Source organism: Saimiri boliviensis, chromosome 4 (genome assembly GCF_048565385.1).
Source record: "Saimiri boliviensis isolate mSaiBol1 chromosome 4, mSaiBol1.pri, whole genome shotgun sequence".
Lineage (NCBI taxonomy): Eukaryota > Metazoa > Chordata > Mammalia > Primates > Cebidae > Saimiri > Saimiri boliviensis.
In genome coordinates this window covers 144,489,470-144,507,103 of record NC_133452.1, presented here as the reverse complement: position 1 = coordinate 144,507,103, position 17,634 = coordinate 144,489,470, and the positions used below count along the sequence as shown (strand labels likewise).

The 17,634-nt window shown below is 52.9% G+C and overlaps 1 protein-coding gene across 2 annotated transcripts; it reads left to right on the top strand.

The window, feature by feature from the left end:
• The first annotated feature begins 2,590 nt into the window (after positions 1 to 2,590).
• NRN1 (neuritin 1) lies at positions 2,591 to 11,565 on the top strand. Of its 2 annotated transcripts, none has more exons than XM_039462725.2 (3): positions 2,591 to 2,869; positions 7,039 to 7,183; positions 10,349 to 11,565. In XM_039462725.2, the coding sequence occupies exons 1-3, from the start codon at positions 2,815 to 2,817 to the stop codon at positions 10,575 to 10,577; spliced, it is 429 nt and encodes a 142-aa protein (XP_039318659.1). In that variant the 5' UTR covers positions 2,591 to 2,814; the 3' UTR covers positions 10,578 to 11,565. The 2 variants fall into 2 exon arrangements, with proteins under 2 accessions (XP_039318659.1, XP_074254510.1); XM_074398409.1 differs by lacking the exon at positions 2,591 to 2,869 and adding an exon at positions 6,454 to 6,858.
• The last annotated feature ends 6,069 nt before the right edge of the window (positions 11,566 to 17,634 follow it).

The window sequence follows — 17,634 nt, the reverse complement described above, 5'->3', positions numbered from 1 at the left end:
GAGAAGAAATGTTTTAAAAAGAAAATATCATGCGCATCTATGTACCCGGAAAATCATTTATGTAGAGTACTAAGTCTGCTCGGCTCTCTCTTCTTCACTTTAAAAAAGACTAATGCCCAGGAGGGGAGGTTGGGACGCCTGGGGAGGAAAGTGAAGTGAGAACAAAGTCAGCAGGGTTCCCTCCCTCCCGGGGTGGCGCTGTGCGGCGCAGCGGAGTCCCAGGGGCGAGACCTGGACCCGCCCGGGGCGCGGCGCGGGCGGCCGTGCGCACGCGCGGGGGTTCACCCGGCTTCACTGAAGCCCTCAGCCCTGCCTCCTCCACATCCCCAGCCCCCACGCTCAGGGTTATAGGGGATAGGTTGGAGAGGATCCCAGGGCACCCTCAGATAACGATGTTGTGAAGATCCCGAGTGGGTAACCAGGAAAAAGGCAAGGACGTTTAGGGCAAAAAACCTTAAGCCACACCCAAGCCTGTGCTCAGCACGGGTCTGAGCGAGGTGGGAGGGCCCTCAGCTGGTGGGCATGTTGTCCAGGAAAGCTGGGCCGGCCCCACGCGCAACCCCGAGGGGGAGCGGAGCCGTGGGCGGAGCCGCGTGGCAATCCCCCCGAGGCTCCGCCCCTTGGAGGGCCTCCCGCCCTGCCATTGGAAGATGTCGAGGGCGGGTCCAAGAAACGCCCCCCTCTCACCACCAGCCTCCGCCCCGCCCCCGTCCGCCCACGTTTTCGGCTCTTCCCGTAGCCTCCGAGCGCGGGTAAAGGAAACACCCGGGGCCGCCACCGTGCCCCTGGACGCCGGAAGGCGAGCCCCCCCCAACAGCCCCGCCCGCAAACCGGTGACATCACCAGGGGCGGGGCGACTCGGCGCCGCCCCCAGAGCCAGGGCGGCCGCACTGGAGTCTGCGGCTCCGGTGGGACGTGGGTAAGGGACCGCACATTGCAGACACCTCACGTCACCGAGTGCTGCAGTAGGACCCCCGCAACTCCCCCTCAGCCTCTCAGTCTCCACAACCTACCCCCGTTATTTTGCACCTTTCTCCCCCTTTCTCTTTCTGTGCATCTCCAAATGTCTGAGTATGGGAACAGCAAGATTGGCCCAAGAGGGCACGCTGCCTGGAGAAGCAAATTCAACGCTTCTCCTTAATCCGTCTGCATTTCTACAGTTTGACAGCTTGACGTCCTCGAGTGAAGTTTGGCAAAATATGGGGGGTCGTTTTTATTTTTTTCTCTCCACAGGTTTAAGGACTAAAGGTGGCAATGCTTTCTTTAGCATTTTATTAAAGAGGCTACAATTTAGCCTTTTAAAATTTCTTCTAGGTGCAGAAGAAGGAAAGAAAACCACAGCTTAACGGCGTTTAGAAAGGAAACAGCCCCGCTAATTTTTTGGTTTTGACTCAAGCTGTAGTCGGTAGCACCTTGCACCCAGCACAAACCCAGCTGCAGAAGTATTTTGTTGCAGCGCAGACTACACTTACAGTGTCTGTGCCCGAGCATCAAACGACATTGCAGGTGTGTGTAGGTCCGGGTGTGCGTGTGCGTACGTGATGTACGTGTGTGCGTGTGGGTTCGTGTGTGTGTAGCCCAACAACCCCAAGAGGCGCATCAAGATTAGAAAGAAGTCCGCACACTAGCGCTTGCCTTGGAAATTTCCTAAAGCGCTGAGAGTTGGTAAATCACTAGTATCCGACAATTGTCTTATCAGAGGCTCCTTCCCCGGTGCCCTACTCGCCCCCTAAAACAGGTGTCGCTGTGTCCCGTGAAGCGGACTGTGGCCCGCTGGGGCGTCGGAGGTGGTGAAATTCACAGAATGCCTGCGGTGTATATTTCTGGGGCCCCACGTGTGCAGACCAAACCCCCGGGGCCTGGGCGTGTGAGCGCGCTCGCGTGCCTTGTGTGCAGGCGGGTATGGGGGCGCTCGGCGCGGCTGGCGGGCGTGCGCGCGCGTGTGTATGTGTGTGTGTGTGTGCGCGCTTGTGCGGGGGGCCGGGCTGTGTGCTCACGCGCTCCAGGCTGCGCCCAGAGCTCAGCTGCTGGGTTGGAGGAAAAGAGGGTAGGCAAGCGCAGGGGGCGGGCGGCCGAGGAGGGCTTTCGAATTAATCGAGCTGGCTTAGCTGTTTTTCCCTCTCTGGCTCCTTTAACCACCCCCCCTCCCCGCATCGGAGAGAGAGGGCTGGATTCTTTGTGATGCTGATGGAGGAGGGGGAGAAGGTTGAAACAATCCAGTGGGCGCGCCAGGACTCCCCAGCTCCTGGCGGCGAAAGGAGGGGGAGCCCCTACTCTGTGCAGGGAGGGGGCGGAGTTGGGGGCCCCCCGGAACCGGGAAGAGGCAGGGGTGACCGCGAGAGTGGGGAAGTGGTCACCCTCAGGAGGCAAGATTTCGTTCAGATCGCACATTAATTGGAGATATCTGATTAATTTCAGCTTCTGATGACTATAAATGGCGATTCTCTACCAAGGTGTCTATATTAAAAAAAAAAATCATTCCGTGTCATCCCCCACGTCAGGCCTGCTCGTGGGCGTGAGGCTGTACTTCCTCCGCCCCCTCCTAATGGAGTGAACCATTCCCAGCTCTTCCCCCCCCCCCCAGCCTTTCTCTCTCTCTCTCTCTCTCTCTCTCTCTCTCTCTCTCTCTCTCTCTCTCTCTTTCTGTCTCTTCCTCGCTCCCTCTCTTTCTCTCCTCCCTCTGCCTTCCCCGTGCATAAAGTCTCTGTCGCTCCCGGAACTTGTTTGGCAATGCCTATTTTTCGGCTTTCCCCCGCGTTCTCTAAACTAACTATTTAAAGGTCTGCGGTCGCAAATGGTTTGACTAAACGTAGGATGGGACTTAAGTTGAACGGCAGATATATTTCACTGATCCTCGCGGTGCAAATAGGTAAGTGGCCGCTCAGCTTGGCTGGAGGCTGGAGGCGGGAGGCAGCCTGCCCGGCCGGAGGCTCGGAGGGGTACCGGCGGACCCGCGGCCGCCCCGGGGTGCGGAGAAGCCGGCAAACCCCTGAGGGTGGTGGCATCAGCTCCTGGGGACTTGAGTGTCCCAGTTCGGTTTTTCCTAAAGCTATAGATGCCAAATGTTCGCCAGGAAATGTGTGCAGCCGGACGTTTTCTGGCCAGGGGTTTTCCTCTTTTTTTTTCCAAAGCACACATCCATTTTTGTTTCCCTTTCTAGGTTTAGACCAGGTTTGGTGCACTCTGGGGCAATGTACTGGCCCCTGCCATACTGCAAGATATTATTTTGAAGGGTCGAAAGGTGAATGCAGGAACAAAATGGCTAGGCAGCCAGGACTGGAAAGTTTATGTGCAGAAAGCAAAGATATTCCAGGGCTCAGACTGCTGCATTTAGAACTTTGTCATTCTCCCGCCCCTCCTCCCCCACCCCCCCCCCCATCCTAGCTGCAGCGTTTGCACGGGCACCGCAGACCCGGCTGGTGGGCAAATCCAGAGTGATAGGAAACTCCAGACCATATATTTTAATATGCTTACCACTTAAGAGGATGAATTCAGCCAAATATACATGGGTATACTTTTCTAGATGCATTTGCCTGCTATTTTACACATTGATATCTGTATTTTATATACAGGAAAGGGTTAAGAAGTGTTTGCAATATGTCATGTCGGTTTTCGTTATTTTTGTTTGTTTTGGGTTGGTTGTGGGAGGATTTATTTAGTCCCCATTTTATGTTAAGGAATGTTGAGTCGTTGTTACACTGTCAAGGGTCTTTTTAAAGTTCACATTGTTTCCATCCAGAATGAAGAAAAGATATAGGAGAGGGCACTAGAAAACCCCCCTTCTCTGACGCTGGGTCAGAACATTAATTAAGGTGGCCTAAAAGTGAAAGTGAAGCAGGTTATTAATAGAATGGACAAGAGGAGGGAAAAAAAGAAACTCCTGAAACAGAATTGTTACCTCCTAGCAGTTCAGGCTGTGGCATTCTTTGCAGACAAATCCTTGCAGTATTCGGGGGAGGGGGTGCTTTAGGTAACTGGTTTGGGGCAAGAAAGGAGAATGCATAACATGTTTTTTCCGTAAGAAATGTGGAGAAAACAAGGTTTGGAGTTCTCAGGGCATTAAAATGGATTCTTTGCAATGGGGTTTTATGCAACTGACATGATTTTGAGTATCTGGTTTTCTTTTGCAGAAACATTATAAGGATTTTAGAGGGTGTGAAGGCAAGATGTTGGTGTTTTCCTTTAATTCTAAAAAATGACCATGCTTTAAATTTGGTTATTTTGCATCCTTGACAATAGTGAAAAGAGCTTGCTATAAATAATATTTCTAATGGCAGCAAATTTCTTAAATGTTGGAAATAAGTGAATGTGGCATTTTGCAATAAACCTTTTAATTTTTAGAGAGCAGGAGACAGAGTTGCTTTTGAGACAGAAATTTTAATCGGAGAAGATTTGGGACTCTGTTTTCCCTGTAGGAAATAATCTTACTTTGAGAGGTTTGGAGAAAAGAAAAAAAAAAAAAAAAAAAAGACGGTGGTCTTGCCTGAGGACTTCGTTTTGAACACATTAACCTCGATTCAAAAATGACTATTTGTTGGCTGTGGAACTGAAATTGAGCGTATTTGTTCCCGAATGTCTGCCCTTTCCTGCACCAGAGCCTGGGTCTTTATTAATTCATGTCTGGGAGCTGTCCCAAATCATTGACATTTGGCAAGAAATGTGGGGGTTGGGGAGGGGCGGGGAGGTAGAAGAGTGTGGTGAACGCAAAAGGAGATGCAGCTGGAGGAAGTTCGGAATGAATGAAAGGTCAAACGAATGAATGAACGGATGGAAACTGCATAGGAAGGGGAAGGCAGAGAGGACAGGGAAGGAGCCAGGGTCACCCGCCACAGCCTCATCTAAGCGGGGTTTTGGAAGGACAGCGAGGGACACAGGACTGCGACCTACTGGCACGCGTGCGCCTGCAAAATCCGTCCCGCGCGCAGCCTCCCGGCCTCCCAGAGAAGGCTAGAGTCCAAGGAGTCACAGTTGCAAAAGACAGAAATGTTCACGACTTCTTATTTTACACACGCACACACTCACACATGCGCGGTGTGCAGGGTCTTCTCCAGCAGCGCCTGGGAAGATAACGTGACGAGAGCGCTCCCGCCCCCGGCGAGCCCCAATTCCCCTTAGAAAAGTCAATGCATTTTAGGGGCTTCTTTCGCCACTGAGTTTTGGGGGTGTAGGTAAGGAGTGAGGAGAGACATGAACAAGGAGATTGGACTTTATTTCGTTTCTCCGCATCAAAGCTGTATTTGCGACATGCGTTATAGAGGAAGAGGTGTGGGGTGTATTTCCATTTCGAACGAGTTCTCTTGTAACAAAGCTTCGTTTATTATCATGATTTTACTTCAGTGTTCGATTTGTTAGTATTGTCGTCGCAAGGGTATTTAATTTTCGGTGTAAGGTGAACTGGGATGTTTAAGAAGGGTTTACGTATCTGCCCCAGCGGAGGTCGAAGTTAACCCTGGTCCCTTCCCAGTGCTTCCCGTTCCGGATTAAAAAGCGCAAGGCCCGCCTCGCTCTTCCTGCAGCAATCTGCAAACCGTACGCTCTCGCAGGCTGCTACGGGTTCGGTCACCTTCCTCTTCGGCGCCTGGCCCGGCGATCGGTGACAGGCGGCCGCGTGGGGGACCGGGGGAGTGAGGTGTCCGGTCCTCCCGGGACACATTCACACACAGGCGCAGCCGCCAGAACGCTGCAGAGGACCAGGCCGGCGCCCAGGGTCGTGGGCGCCAGTGCGGATTTCGATTCTGAGATGTACCCATCTTTCCCCGCCCTAACGGCGTAGATCTGTGCTTCTCTGGCGCCCTCCCAGCGCCCGGGGTGCTTCGGGCCGCTAGGTACTCAGCCTCCAACCAGGTTCGTCGGCCTCAGGGTGGGAGGAGAAGGCCACCGCCGCGCGCCCACAGCCTGGAGCCAGTTTCTCCAGTCCGGCGCCTCGGGGTTTGGCTATCCTCCTCCTCCTCCTCCTCCGCCCCTGCTCAGCTTTTATCCCTGCCCCCTCTCTGCCGGTAGCCCTGAGCTGGGGCCGGGAGCCCAGGCGGCGGCGAGCTCGCTCTCAGCAGAACGGCTGGGACCTGGAAAAGAACAGCCTTTCAAGGCTGCTGTCCCCAGTGGAGACGGGCTTTTCGGCGGGCAGGTGGGTTAAGGGTGTGAGGGGAGCTGAGTGGCGGACAGAGGAGGAGGAGAGGAGGCTCGAGACTCGTGGATTTGGCCTTTGCGGAGGTCACCCGGGCAGACTCTTCCGTGACCCCGCCCGGCCTCCGGCATTGTCCGCTCCAGACCACTCGTCACCCGCGGCTAGTCTCAGGACGCCTAGGCTGCCCTCTTTCCAGTGGGGCGGGAGAGGGTGCATCCGAGGGTCTCACTCGGAATACAGAGTCCACGGTAGGCAACCGGTTTTATAATGAAACAATCCATTCCGGTGACTGCTGGTGGCTTCCCGGGACTCATTCGTTCATTCATTCAGCAGTGTTTGCTGAGCGCCCACCAAGGATAGAGCGCCAAGCTTGAGGATTATTCTGTTGATGTGGCGTTGAGTTCAGCTGCGTGACCCCACGCCCTGCCGTCTCCCCACCCCGTTCTCGCCCCCGCACGCTGCAGCCCAGACCCCTTCTGTCACCTCAAAATGGAAGATCGCCTTGCGAGAGCTGTGACAAGGGCTTGCTAGGGAAGTGTTGGGAGACGAAGGAGGGAGTGAGGAGAAAGAGAAATAAAAGAGATGAGGGAGGTGAGAAGAGGGGGCGATGGAAACAGAAAAAGATATGGAGCGAGATGGGAGAGCGAGCTGAAGGAAAGAAATGGACTCACCTACCTCCCACCCACCCACACCTGCTCACACACTGACAATCTGCACTAGACGTGGCGCTGCAGGTCGGGCATTCCTGGGTCAAGTCTTTTATTCACCTTTATCACTGGCGCGCCCCGAGGCTGGGCGCTGGGGGAGGCCGCCCAATGTGAGGAGGCCGCGCCGAGCCTGGGTTGCCAAGGCGGGCAGTGGGGCGGCAGGGCGGAGTCGTGGCGCTGCTGACCCGTGTTCCCTCCTCCTCGCAGCGTATCTGGTGCAGGCCGTGAGAGCAGCGGGCAAGTGCGATGCGGTCTTCAAGGGCTTTTCGGACTGTTTGCTCAAGCTGGGCGACAGCATGGCCAACTACCCGCAGGGCCTGGACGACAAGACCAACATCAAGACCGTGTGCACGTAAGTGTCCTCTCTGGCCGACTGGGCAGCGGTTTAGGGGGCGCTGCTGAGGTCAGAGAGTGCCTAGCCTCCCCGCCTGCGCTCAGCGTTCAGCGCCAGCGCGAATCCCAATCCGCTACCTCTTGCCTTCTGACTCCCTGCTCCAGGCCTAGGACTAGGCCCCCGGGTTAGAACCTACACTTCCCAAGGGAATCGCACAGCCTAGTGTGTGATATAGAGGAGGATCCTTCAATACAGACTCACTCCCAGCTCTTCCCGGCCTCATGGGGGTGCACAGAGGTGCGCAAGTCCAACTTGCTGGGACCCAGGGCAAGGGGCATGGTGAGTTGCCACCAGTTCTTGGTGCTGCAAAATCTCTCTACCTTGAAGTAATCTTTGTCATTCTTTCCTCTTGCGTGAAAGAGTGACCTGCCACGTACTCTATGAAGAACATTTGGCTTGGATTTGAGAAGTGTTTGCGGTAATACTATATTTGCCTGAAGGGAAAGTCACTCATCTCTTCTGTTCATTTCCCTTGATTAAACCCCCCTCGAATACACACCAAGGAAATACCGGTACAGCAAGAAAACACGGGTCCCCCTTCCCGTTTCTAGGAGAGAAGCTGAAACAATATCTTATTGTGTGCCAGTGACTTTACCCAAAAAGAGTCAGCCCAGGTGATGGTCCAGTAACAGTCGCTGTCGAGTTTATAGCAGATTCCAAGGTTTGGGATAGCCACCCTCCTTGTTTCCTTTGCCCCTTTACATATCTGCACAGGCTCCCCCAGACCTGGACAGCTTCAAAGGTAAAGAGAGATGGTTAGGAATTCCTAGCCAGGCCCACTGGTGTTTTCTCTGAGCTTGGCTGGAAAGCACCGCTCCCACTGGCAATAAGGTAACCAGCAGAGCCCTAGTGCAGTGGACCTGCAGCAATTTAGCTGCTGCAGACCTCAGAAATGGCCCCATCCTCTGCAACACACATTCTTTTATTTTGCAGAAAACAGCTGTGTTCCCCCACCCCCAACAATAACTCTTCCCATAAAGGCAAGGCAAGTTGTGTCCTTTATTCCCTGAGGTTAGAGTGACCATTTTCCATGCCATCATTTGGATACTGTGAAGTCTTTCCTCTCTCCTGAGCTGGGGCAAAGGGGACTGGTGGAAGGAGGGATGTTTGTTTAGGTTTTGATAAGTTAAATGGGTTCCAATTTGGCTACTCTCTTTCCTAAATGCCCCAGTGCCTACTAGTAGCCAAAGCAGCTAAGTGGCTAGTCTTTCCTCTCCTCAAAGTGACAAAGGCATTTAATTCTAAAAGTCTGGTGATGGATAAGAATGAATGTATCTATAAGGATAACAAACGGTTGCTTACAGAGAAGCTCCCAAATCCTCTGTCAGTTGCCGGAACTTGTCTATTCCAAGCTATTCTAATTTTTAAGCAGAACTTTGGTCTTGGAAAACAGGAAAGTGAGAACTCCTTCCTGAGGTCGCAGGCCACAGCTAGGTTCTGGCTCTACTCAGTCGGGGGAGCTGGTTGCTGAACACCTAGCTGAAGCCCACCTCTGCCCAACCCCAGGTGGAGTCTGTCCTTCTCTACCAGGTCCCTCAGCACCCTGTCCCCATCTGGGCATGCATAAAGAAAAGAGCAATTTAGGCATCCTTTACCAGGTGCAATTCCACAGACGCTCTACAGGAGAGCTGTCCTCTCTGGGCCTCTTGATATCCAAATTTTGCTGTTTCTTACAAGATCAGAAACCTGGAAACCCTATGCCTCAGTCCCTCCAGTCCTCATAAATCAACACAGTGCCTGCCTTCAACATGCTTACAGTCCAGGCAGCCAGCAGAAGGAATAGAGAGAAGAAAATACAGCCGAACTGTGTGGAGCGCAGGCGCCAGGGACCTGGTGCTCTGGGCCCGGGGGAGGCGGGGGCCAGCCCGGAGTTACAAAGAGGCACAGATCGACCCAGCTCTGAAAGGAGACAGCGCCCCAGTAATCGATCACGGGTTGGAATTATATTTAGTCTCAGGATCTATTTTGGGTTTTCAGAAGAAAGGGGGACAATCAAAAGGGACAGGTTGGATGAAGGTTGTGGGGGCGGGTCTAGGAGCTGAGCCCGGGAGGAGGAAGTGGTTGACTTAGGCGCAGGGCTCCGGGAACTGACGGCAAGATGAGGACCGAGTGTGGTGGTGGTGGTGGTTGGGGTTGGGGGGGAGGGTTCTCGAGGGTTAGCTGCGGTGGCGCCACGCCCTCCCCGCAGTTCCAGCCTTGGGGGCTTGCGCCCTGAAGGCTGTGGGGAGGAAGCCCCAGGGCGCCCAAGCCCACGAAAAAAACTGGTGAGGTTGAAAGAGGAGGGACCCAACTCTCAGGCCTGGGGCACGGGGATTTGCAAGAGCAGATGAAGGCTACGAAGCAGGGTCCAGGTACGCCGCCACTAACACTCACCGACCCCGGGGAAGAGGGAGGCAAGCAAGAATCTCCAGGCCGAATGCGAGCCGGGGGACTGTGGAGAACAGGGGAGGAGGAAGAGGGAGTGAGGAACAGAAGAGAGGAAAGCAGGCGGATCTGAAAAGGAAAGAAAGGGAAAATCAGGAGAACGGAAAACAAAGGAAGAGGTAGTAGATGGAGGGAGAGAATGAGGGCGAAGGCCCGAGTACCGCGGCGTGGAGAAGGAGGGAGACAGAAGGGGCTAGGGGGAGGAGAATGTGGGAAGCCCCGAGGGGAGGGCCGTGCTCGGAGGTAGTAACCCGTATTGCAAGCTAAGAGGCATTAATGGGCGGCAGCTTGCGAGGCTTAGCACTGTTTTCCTAGCTTTCCCCTAGGAGGGCAAGCAATCTGTTTGCGGAGGCCGAGGTGCCAGCGCGCCGCAGCGGGTGCACGACCCGGCTCCCGGCTGCCGGGTCCTCTCCAGGCAACTGGAAGGAAAAAATCAGGCAGGAGGGGACGCCCACCCCCACCTACACACACACACACACACAAAACCCTCCGGCTTTAAACAGCCGCTTCTGGGGTGGGCGGAGGTCCCGCGAGTCCAGACCTCTCGCAGCCCAGGGGCCTGGGCGGCGAAGAGAGGGTGGGGAGGAGATATCCCGGGAAGTTTACGTGGCCGCGAGCTGGGAGGCGCTGGGGCGCAGGCCCGGGGTCCTCCAGGCTCCCCAAGTGAACCTACTTCTGTTTTGTTCTGTTCCTCGCCAGATACTGGGAGGATTTCCACAGCTGCACGGTCACAGCCCTTACGGATTGCCAGGAAGGGGCGAAAGATATGTGGGATAAACTGAGAAAAGAATCCAAAAACCTCAACATCCAAGGCAGCTTATTCGAACTCTGCGGCAGCGGCAACGGGGCGGCGGGGTCCCTGCTCCCGGCGCTCCCCGTGCTCCTGGTGTCTCTCTCGGCAGCTTTAGCGACCTGGCTTTCCTTCTGAGCGCGGGGCCAGCTCCCCCTGCGCGCCCACCCACACTCACTCCATGATCCCGGAAATCGAGAGGAAGATCCATTCGTTCTTTGGGGACGTTGTGATTCTCTGTGATGCTGAAAACACTCATATAGGATTGTGGGAAATCCTGATTCTCTTTTTCATTTCGTTTGATTTCTTGTGTTTTATTTGCCAAATGTTCCCAATCAGTGAGCAAGCAAGCACAGCCAAAATCGGACCTCAGCTTTAGTCCGTCTTCACACACAAATAAGAAAACGGCAAACCCACCCCATGTTTTAATTTTATTATTATTAATTTTGTTTGTTTGTTTGTTTGGCAAAAGAATCTCAGGAACGGCCCTGGGCCACCTACTATAATCATGCTAGTACCATGAAAAATGATGGGCTCCTCCTAATAGGAAGGCGAGGAGAGGAGAAGGCCAGGGGAATGAATTCAAGAGAGATGTCCACGGGCGAAGCATACGGTGAATAATTCACGCTCACGTCGTTCTTCCACAGTATCTTGTTTTGATCATTTCCACTGCACATTTCTCCTCAAGAAAAGCGAAAGGACAGACTGTTGGCTTTGTGTTTGAAGGATAGGAGGGAGAGAGGAAAGGGGCTGAGGAAATCTCTGGGGTAAGAGTAAAGGCTTCCAGAAGACATGCTGCTATGGTCACTGAGGGGTTAGCTTTATCTGCTGTTGTTGATGCATCCGTCCAAGTCCACTGCCTTTATTTTCCCCTCCTCCCTCTTGTTTTAGCTGTTACACACACAGTAATACCTGACTATCCAACGGTATAGATCACAAGGGGGGGATGTTAAATGTTAATCTAAAATATAGCTAAAAAAGATTTTGACATAAAAGAGCCTTGATTTTAAAAAAAAAAAGAGAGAGAGAGATGTAATTTAAAAAGTTTATTATAAATTAAATTCAGCAAAAAACCAGATTTGCTACAAAGTATAGAGAAGTATAAAATAAAAGTTATTGTTTGAAATGGGGGTGTCGTTTGTTTCCTACCCCAACCCTGCTTTCTTGGCCCAGTTCTCAGGGTACCTGAAGGGACACATGATTCCAGGTGATAAGCTCACCTGTTTGGGAAGCCGCTGGACACTTGCAACCTTCAAGCACACCCTCCTCACTTACGCCACTTGACCCCGTCTCCAAAATCCTGCTTCCTTAAAAAAAAAGAAAGAAAGAAAGAAAATGAAAACTGTTTTTAAATTAATCAGTTACAAAGCAGAGACTCTAATTGAGGTTTAGAGGAATTGGGCTTGCTCGCACAGGCAGACAATGCCAGTGGCCGGCCGGCTGCCCCTGCCTCAGGCGAATCGGAGCCCTAACCACGATCCGAGCAGGCCAGCAGGCCGGGCTCTAACCACGATTCGCCTCTTCCTCTGCGGTGGCCAGAGGCATCTTGCAAAGGAACCGCCATTAAGGGCTCCAGCAGAGGGGCCGAGAGGCTGTGTTCCCTGGCAGGGATCAGGTGAATCCTTTCATAATTAATAAGACAGCTCGGCTGAAACGGCGAGGAGACGGGCTCTATTGATCAGGCAGAAGGGCTGCTTCCACCTCTCCTATTTATAGGTCCCGCATGGCCTCACGGAGAAGTAAAGATTCCGGAGTAAACAGGGGCAGAGGCGATCCGGGTCCGGGGGCTGCAGGCCTGGGTGTGCGTGTGCGGGAGGGGAGAGGAGGGGAGAACTGCGTGTAGGTCTCTGAGTTCAGAGAAATCAAAATCTGATTTCTTGGAGAAGGTGGCTGTGGGAGGAAGTTGCAGGACCTCCCGGGGTGTGTGGGGGAGGGAAGAGAATGGAGCGAGACCCAGGAGGCTGCAGCAGGTTCCCGCACGGAGAAGCCGGCAGCCCGCCGCGGGGAGGGTGCACCCGAGCTCTGAAATGTAATGTGTAAACAATCGCTAGTGTAACAGTTCATAAATCAAACCCAGTGGGTCGCAGCCCAATCTGCATTCCCCCCACGGATTGAATTCCAGCAACACATGGGTCCCTGCGCCCGGGGCGCTGGAAGCTGCGCCGATTCTTAATGGCAGCATATATTACGGCCGCGCGCTCACGCACGCGCCGCGCGGGCCATTCCGGAGACTCGTTTCGCCCGCTACCCTCCACCCAGTTCCCTCCTCCGTCGATCCCGGGTTCTCAGTCAAAACCAAAGCTGATCCGCGCTACCTGCGCGGGGTGGTCACCCACCAGCAAACGCTCGGCATTTTGGAAAATAGCTGCTTTTGGTTGGTTTCGTTTCAACGGTTATTTTCGGTCTACATATAAATAGGATGATTCTAACCGGAGTGCAACCCCTGGAATTCAAATTAGAATGTCTGTGCCTATCTTAAATACGAATCTATTTAATGAGGAGGAGGAGAACCAGGATAAAGAGGGAGGGTCTTCTCCATTTTTGCCTTCATAGCACTCCGCTCCTAACGGTATCTTTTCCTCTGCAAATTGGGGGCAAACGAGTGCTCACAACTAAGCCCATCGCTTATCAAAATAAAAGGCAGGAGCCCTTCTGCTCCGACTGTGGAGAGAAGGGAGACCCCCAAGACCCACAGAGGACGCCCCTCCTGTAGCAGGGCGGGCCTCCTACTCAGAAATCAATCTCCAGCAAGATCTAGCAAGAGGCGAGGCTGAGGGAGGGGCAGAAGGGACGAATGGGCGGGGACTGGGAGCGCGGGCTCGTTTGCTCCCCGAACAGGGTTCTTCTCTAGGAACCCCGGGCTCCTACTGCGGTTCCAATTGCTTCCCAGGCCGGGCCGCCCTAGAGAAAGGGCGCCCTATCCCCTCCCCCAGCCCCTCCACGCCCTTCCAAGCACTCACGCCGCGGAGTCCCAGATCACCCTGGGATTCTCCAAACCTGGTCGTCCTGTCTGGGGCTCCCTCGCCTGTCCCAAGCCGAGGACCACGCTCACGTGCGCATGGAGCCTTCCGGGAACTGAAGGCCGCAGTCTCGGAAACGCAGGCTTCCGCAACTGGCGCGTTAGGGAACGTTTCTTCTTCTTGTGCTGATTCTTTAGCTTATTATTGCTCCGTCTTCGACTATAATTTGCTGTTTAATCATGATGACAACTCCATATGTTCGTTGATGTTATCGTTTATAAGCAGCAAAGCGGCTAGCCTTGTTGGCAGTTCGGGGAGGTGACATTAATTAACCAGAGCGAGCATGCACCATTGATGAGGCGGGGGGAGTATTGGGAGTGGGACGGAGTGGGCGTCAGGCACGGAGGACATCGTCATACCTACCTCCTCCCCACGTCGAAGCAGCCTCTCCCCTGTCTTCACACCGCCCGTGGCTCTCCAGGTGGCCCACTCAGGTTGGCTTCGAGCCTTTGAGGAGCTGTTGGGATTCGAGAAGGAACTCTTCATCACATCCCCTGATCGAGTAGGTTCAAGGCAAGGTAGTTCACTTGAGTGTAATGTCTGACCGTCCTTATTGTGAACATGTCAGGCCAGTTCCAGAGCCCACCCTGGGCCCAAGGAACTCCAGGGCCAGTGGGAAGGGAAATCGGAGGGAGGGAGGAAACTGGCAAAAGAAAAAGGACTCTAGCGTGAAAAATGGGGGACACGGGGAGAAACGAGAGGGAAAAAAGATCCCGAAGTAGGGTTACAGGGGAAGAGAGGTGGGCGATCATCTGAAACACAGAAGATGATGGAGAAACTTGGAGATGGAGATAGAGCCCTGGGCGAGAGCTAAGGGACAAAGATGATTTGGGGACTTACTTTCTTTCAGGCCCTCAGAGAAGCAAATGAGCACAAGAACCTCAACACGTATTCTCCTTCTGCAGATCCAGAGATCTTCCCACTGTAATCAAAACCTCAGAGGGCCAGGTCTGCAGGGGACCTGCTGCCTTGGCGCTGGACGGACCAAGCCAGGGCGCCGGCAGTAGCGCCAGCCCCGGGCCCTCTCTCGCAGCCCACCCCAGGAAATCCGATGAGCCAGGCAAAGATGGAGACAGAAATTTCCCCCTTGCCGAATTCTCCCTCAAATACCAGGAAAGTATCCAACCATTCTCTCCGCGCCACCCCTACTTTTCCCTCCAATACACGAGCTCAAGCTCTGAAGCGCTGGCGGCCAGTTCTCTGGAACTGTCACCGCCCAGACCCAGGGAGGGTCACGCGAGGGAAGGATTCCTGGCCTCTCAGAACACCTACCAAGGGAAATCCAACCGTTGATCTCCTCCCCATCGAGCCCCCGCCCCACCCACGACCCCCATCCCCGCTCCAGATGTAAAAACCAGGTGGTGGGCGGGGGTGGGAGGGGTGGGGGCGGGAATGGAAAGGAGTGGCTGAGGACGCCAGCTGCCGGGCTCCGGAAGGCACCTCCCCACGCCCCCAAACCCCCAAGTCACTCACTGTACCTCCCTAGGCCAGGGAGTCTGGGAACTTTGCAGTTCTGCAGTTTGTGGTTCCCCCCAAAAACCCCTCCATCACCCGAGAGAACAGTAGAGAAAACCCCCACAGGGACCCTTTTTTGAGATTAGCTCCTGGGCAGCCTCTGCTTCCAAACCGAATGCTGGCGGGAGGAAAGTGAACCCAGCCCTGCCCAGCCCCAGAAGAGTGGAACCTCAGCTCCGTGCCCACCGAACTCTGGCAATCCCAGCAGGCTCCCCGAGAAGGCGCTTTCACCGCACTCCAGCCCCACGGGGTGAGGGGAGAAGAGTGCAATATTTCTGTCCAGATTTCTAATATTTCCATCCAGATTTGCTCCCTGGAAGGATGCAGCCTTTAGTGTGGCTTCCAAGAGCCAGGACTTCGGAGCCCGAAGACTCCTGTTCCCACCTGCATGACCATGGGCCGGTTACTGAACCCCCCTATACCTCAGTTTCCTCCTCTGTAAAATGGGAATAATCAAACCTACCTCACAGGAGTGTACTTTGTATCAATGGGACAGTGCGGGTAAAGCTCTGTCGGACAATATGCCAGTTGCCTCCTGCTAGGTGTTATTAATTTAATTTCCTCAGGTGAATCTCACCCAATCCTTCAAAATAACCTTGAGAACCTCACTCCGTTAATACTTTGGGGGCAGTTATTCTTTATGGTAAAATGTTTTAAATTCCTCTTGCTACAGGCTACTACCCAGCGCTCCACCATCCTCTCTGGCCTTCTCAAAGGATGCTCTAGATAAGCTCCTTGAGTTAAAATAGCCAGGTGGCTCAACAATGACTGCACCACCCCCAGACTCTGCTCCACCCCACCCTGCTTCAGAGCCCAGACCAGACCCCCCCGCCCCGGCTTTTGCTTTCTGCAAACCCCCAACTGGAGTCTTCAGGTTTTCCCTGCAAGTGAATCCTCTCTATCTTCCTTGACAGTGTCTCTTCCTCACCAACACCCAACCATTTATCTTAAATTTCTCTCCCAACATTAAAAAAAGATAATAAAGTTATTGTAAATAATGAAGCAATTCAAGGGAGAAAAAAAATTCTTCCCTCCACTACTAGATGGTAGCAGGTTGATGTATGTCCTTCCATGCTTTTACCCATGCTGCTATAGGCATGTACACAGATACACATACGGAGGGTGGCTTGGGGCTTTTGCTTTGTTTCATTTTTGCGAAATTGTAATATGTGCTTCTCTGCAACAAATGTCTCAAGAGGAATTGTTAAATACTTCCTTTTAAATGGCTATATAATTCCTTCTATTGATGGATATTTAAGTTTTTCAAGGTTTTTTTGTGCCGTACAAATATTGTGTTCATAAATATTTCTGTTCAAAGATAATTATGTACTAGTGTTTTAATTTCTTCAGTATGATAGGTTTGCTAAAGTTGGATTGCTGGGCAGAAAGGTACGTATGTGTGCTTTTAATCTGAGAAATGTTTGTTTACTTTCTCAAAGGATGTAGAGTTTCCCTGCATCCTCATCAACGCTGTATGCTAACACTTTTTTGCTTTTTTTTTTTTTTAATCAACCCAGTAAGTAAACCTTGCTGCCCTGGAAGGTCAGACTTTCCCGCCATCTGCATTAGGTTCTTTGGGTCCCTCTCAGCCCCAGATCATCACCAGAGTGTCCTCCTGCACTGGTGTGGAAAGGGCCAGCTGGACTTTGGGCCCCCTCCCCAGGAGCAGTGACAAGGGCTGCACATGGAGTGACTTTTGTGCAAAGTCAGGCATAATTAGTCCTGGAAAACCCTGGCTTCCGCTGGCTAATCTAATCAAAATGCCTTGGGGAGTTTAGTGCTTAGACCACACTGGGTTGGCTCGGCGAGTAATTGTGAACCGGCAGAAGTGGGGCTCAGCTACCTGTCTCCCCACTACTCCTGTAGCTTCCGTCGGGACACTCAGCCTGAGCCAGCTGTACCCCAAGGCTGCGATCCCCTGGCCTGTCTGCAGTGGAGGGCCAGCGGTGGAAGGAGGCAGCAAAGGAAAAGAAAACAGCAGCCACAGAACAGGGTGAAAGATGTCAGCTGAACTTTTCTTTTCTTCTCCCACCCAGGGTGCCTGGGAGGCTTCTACCGGCAGGATTCAATGCAGGGAGACCAACAAGGAAGGTTGAACCATCTGGGGGGATTCCATGTACAGAGATCCAGATAGTACTGTCTCTTCTCTCACCACGCCCACCCCACCCCATTTCCTCTAACTTTTTAAAAACTTTAACTTTCATTGAGCACTTACTACATGCTAGGTGTTATGGTAAAGCTTTGCAAACATCATCATATCTCCTTTGCAATTTCTGTAAGAGGACTGTATTATCCCCATTTTACAGATGAGGAGCTGAGGTTTAGAGAGAGGTTAGTAACTTACCCAAGACCAGCAAGTAGCAAGAGAGAGCGGACATTTGAATGCTAATCTGTTTTGGGAACCTGTTTTAAGAGATCACTTCGCTTTGCTTGTTCTATTACTATTTTGAGGCCAAAGAGAGCTTAACACAAAGAGAAACTCAACAACAAAGAAATTTAAGTCCTGTGGTAAGGAGAAAAAGAGTCTTGCAAAAAATGTCCATGACTCAGTCCCTGGAACCTGTTAATAAGTTAGTTAATGTGGTAAAAGAGAATTAAGGTTGCAGGTGGAATTAGACTGCTAATTCAGCTAACATTAAAATACGGAGATTAACCTGGAT

What these genes read in the sequence shown, in the direction of transcription:
- NRN1 (XM_074398409.1), top strand. Translation starts at nt 6,786, where the DNA reads ATGGACTCACCTACCTCCCACCCACCCACACCTGCTCACACACTGACA. An exon ending in CACTAGACGTGGCGCTGCAG is followed by an intron (nt 6,859 to 7,038) that starts GTCGGGCATTCC and finishes TCCTCCTCGCAG; the next exon opens with CGTATCTGGTGCAGGCCGTG. An exon ending in AACATCAAGACCGTGTGCAC is followed by an intron (nt 7,184 to 10,348) that starts GTAAGTGTCCTC and finishes GTTCCTCGCCAG; the next exon opens with ATACTGGGAGGATTTCCACA.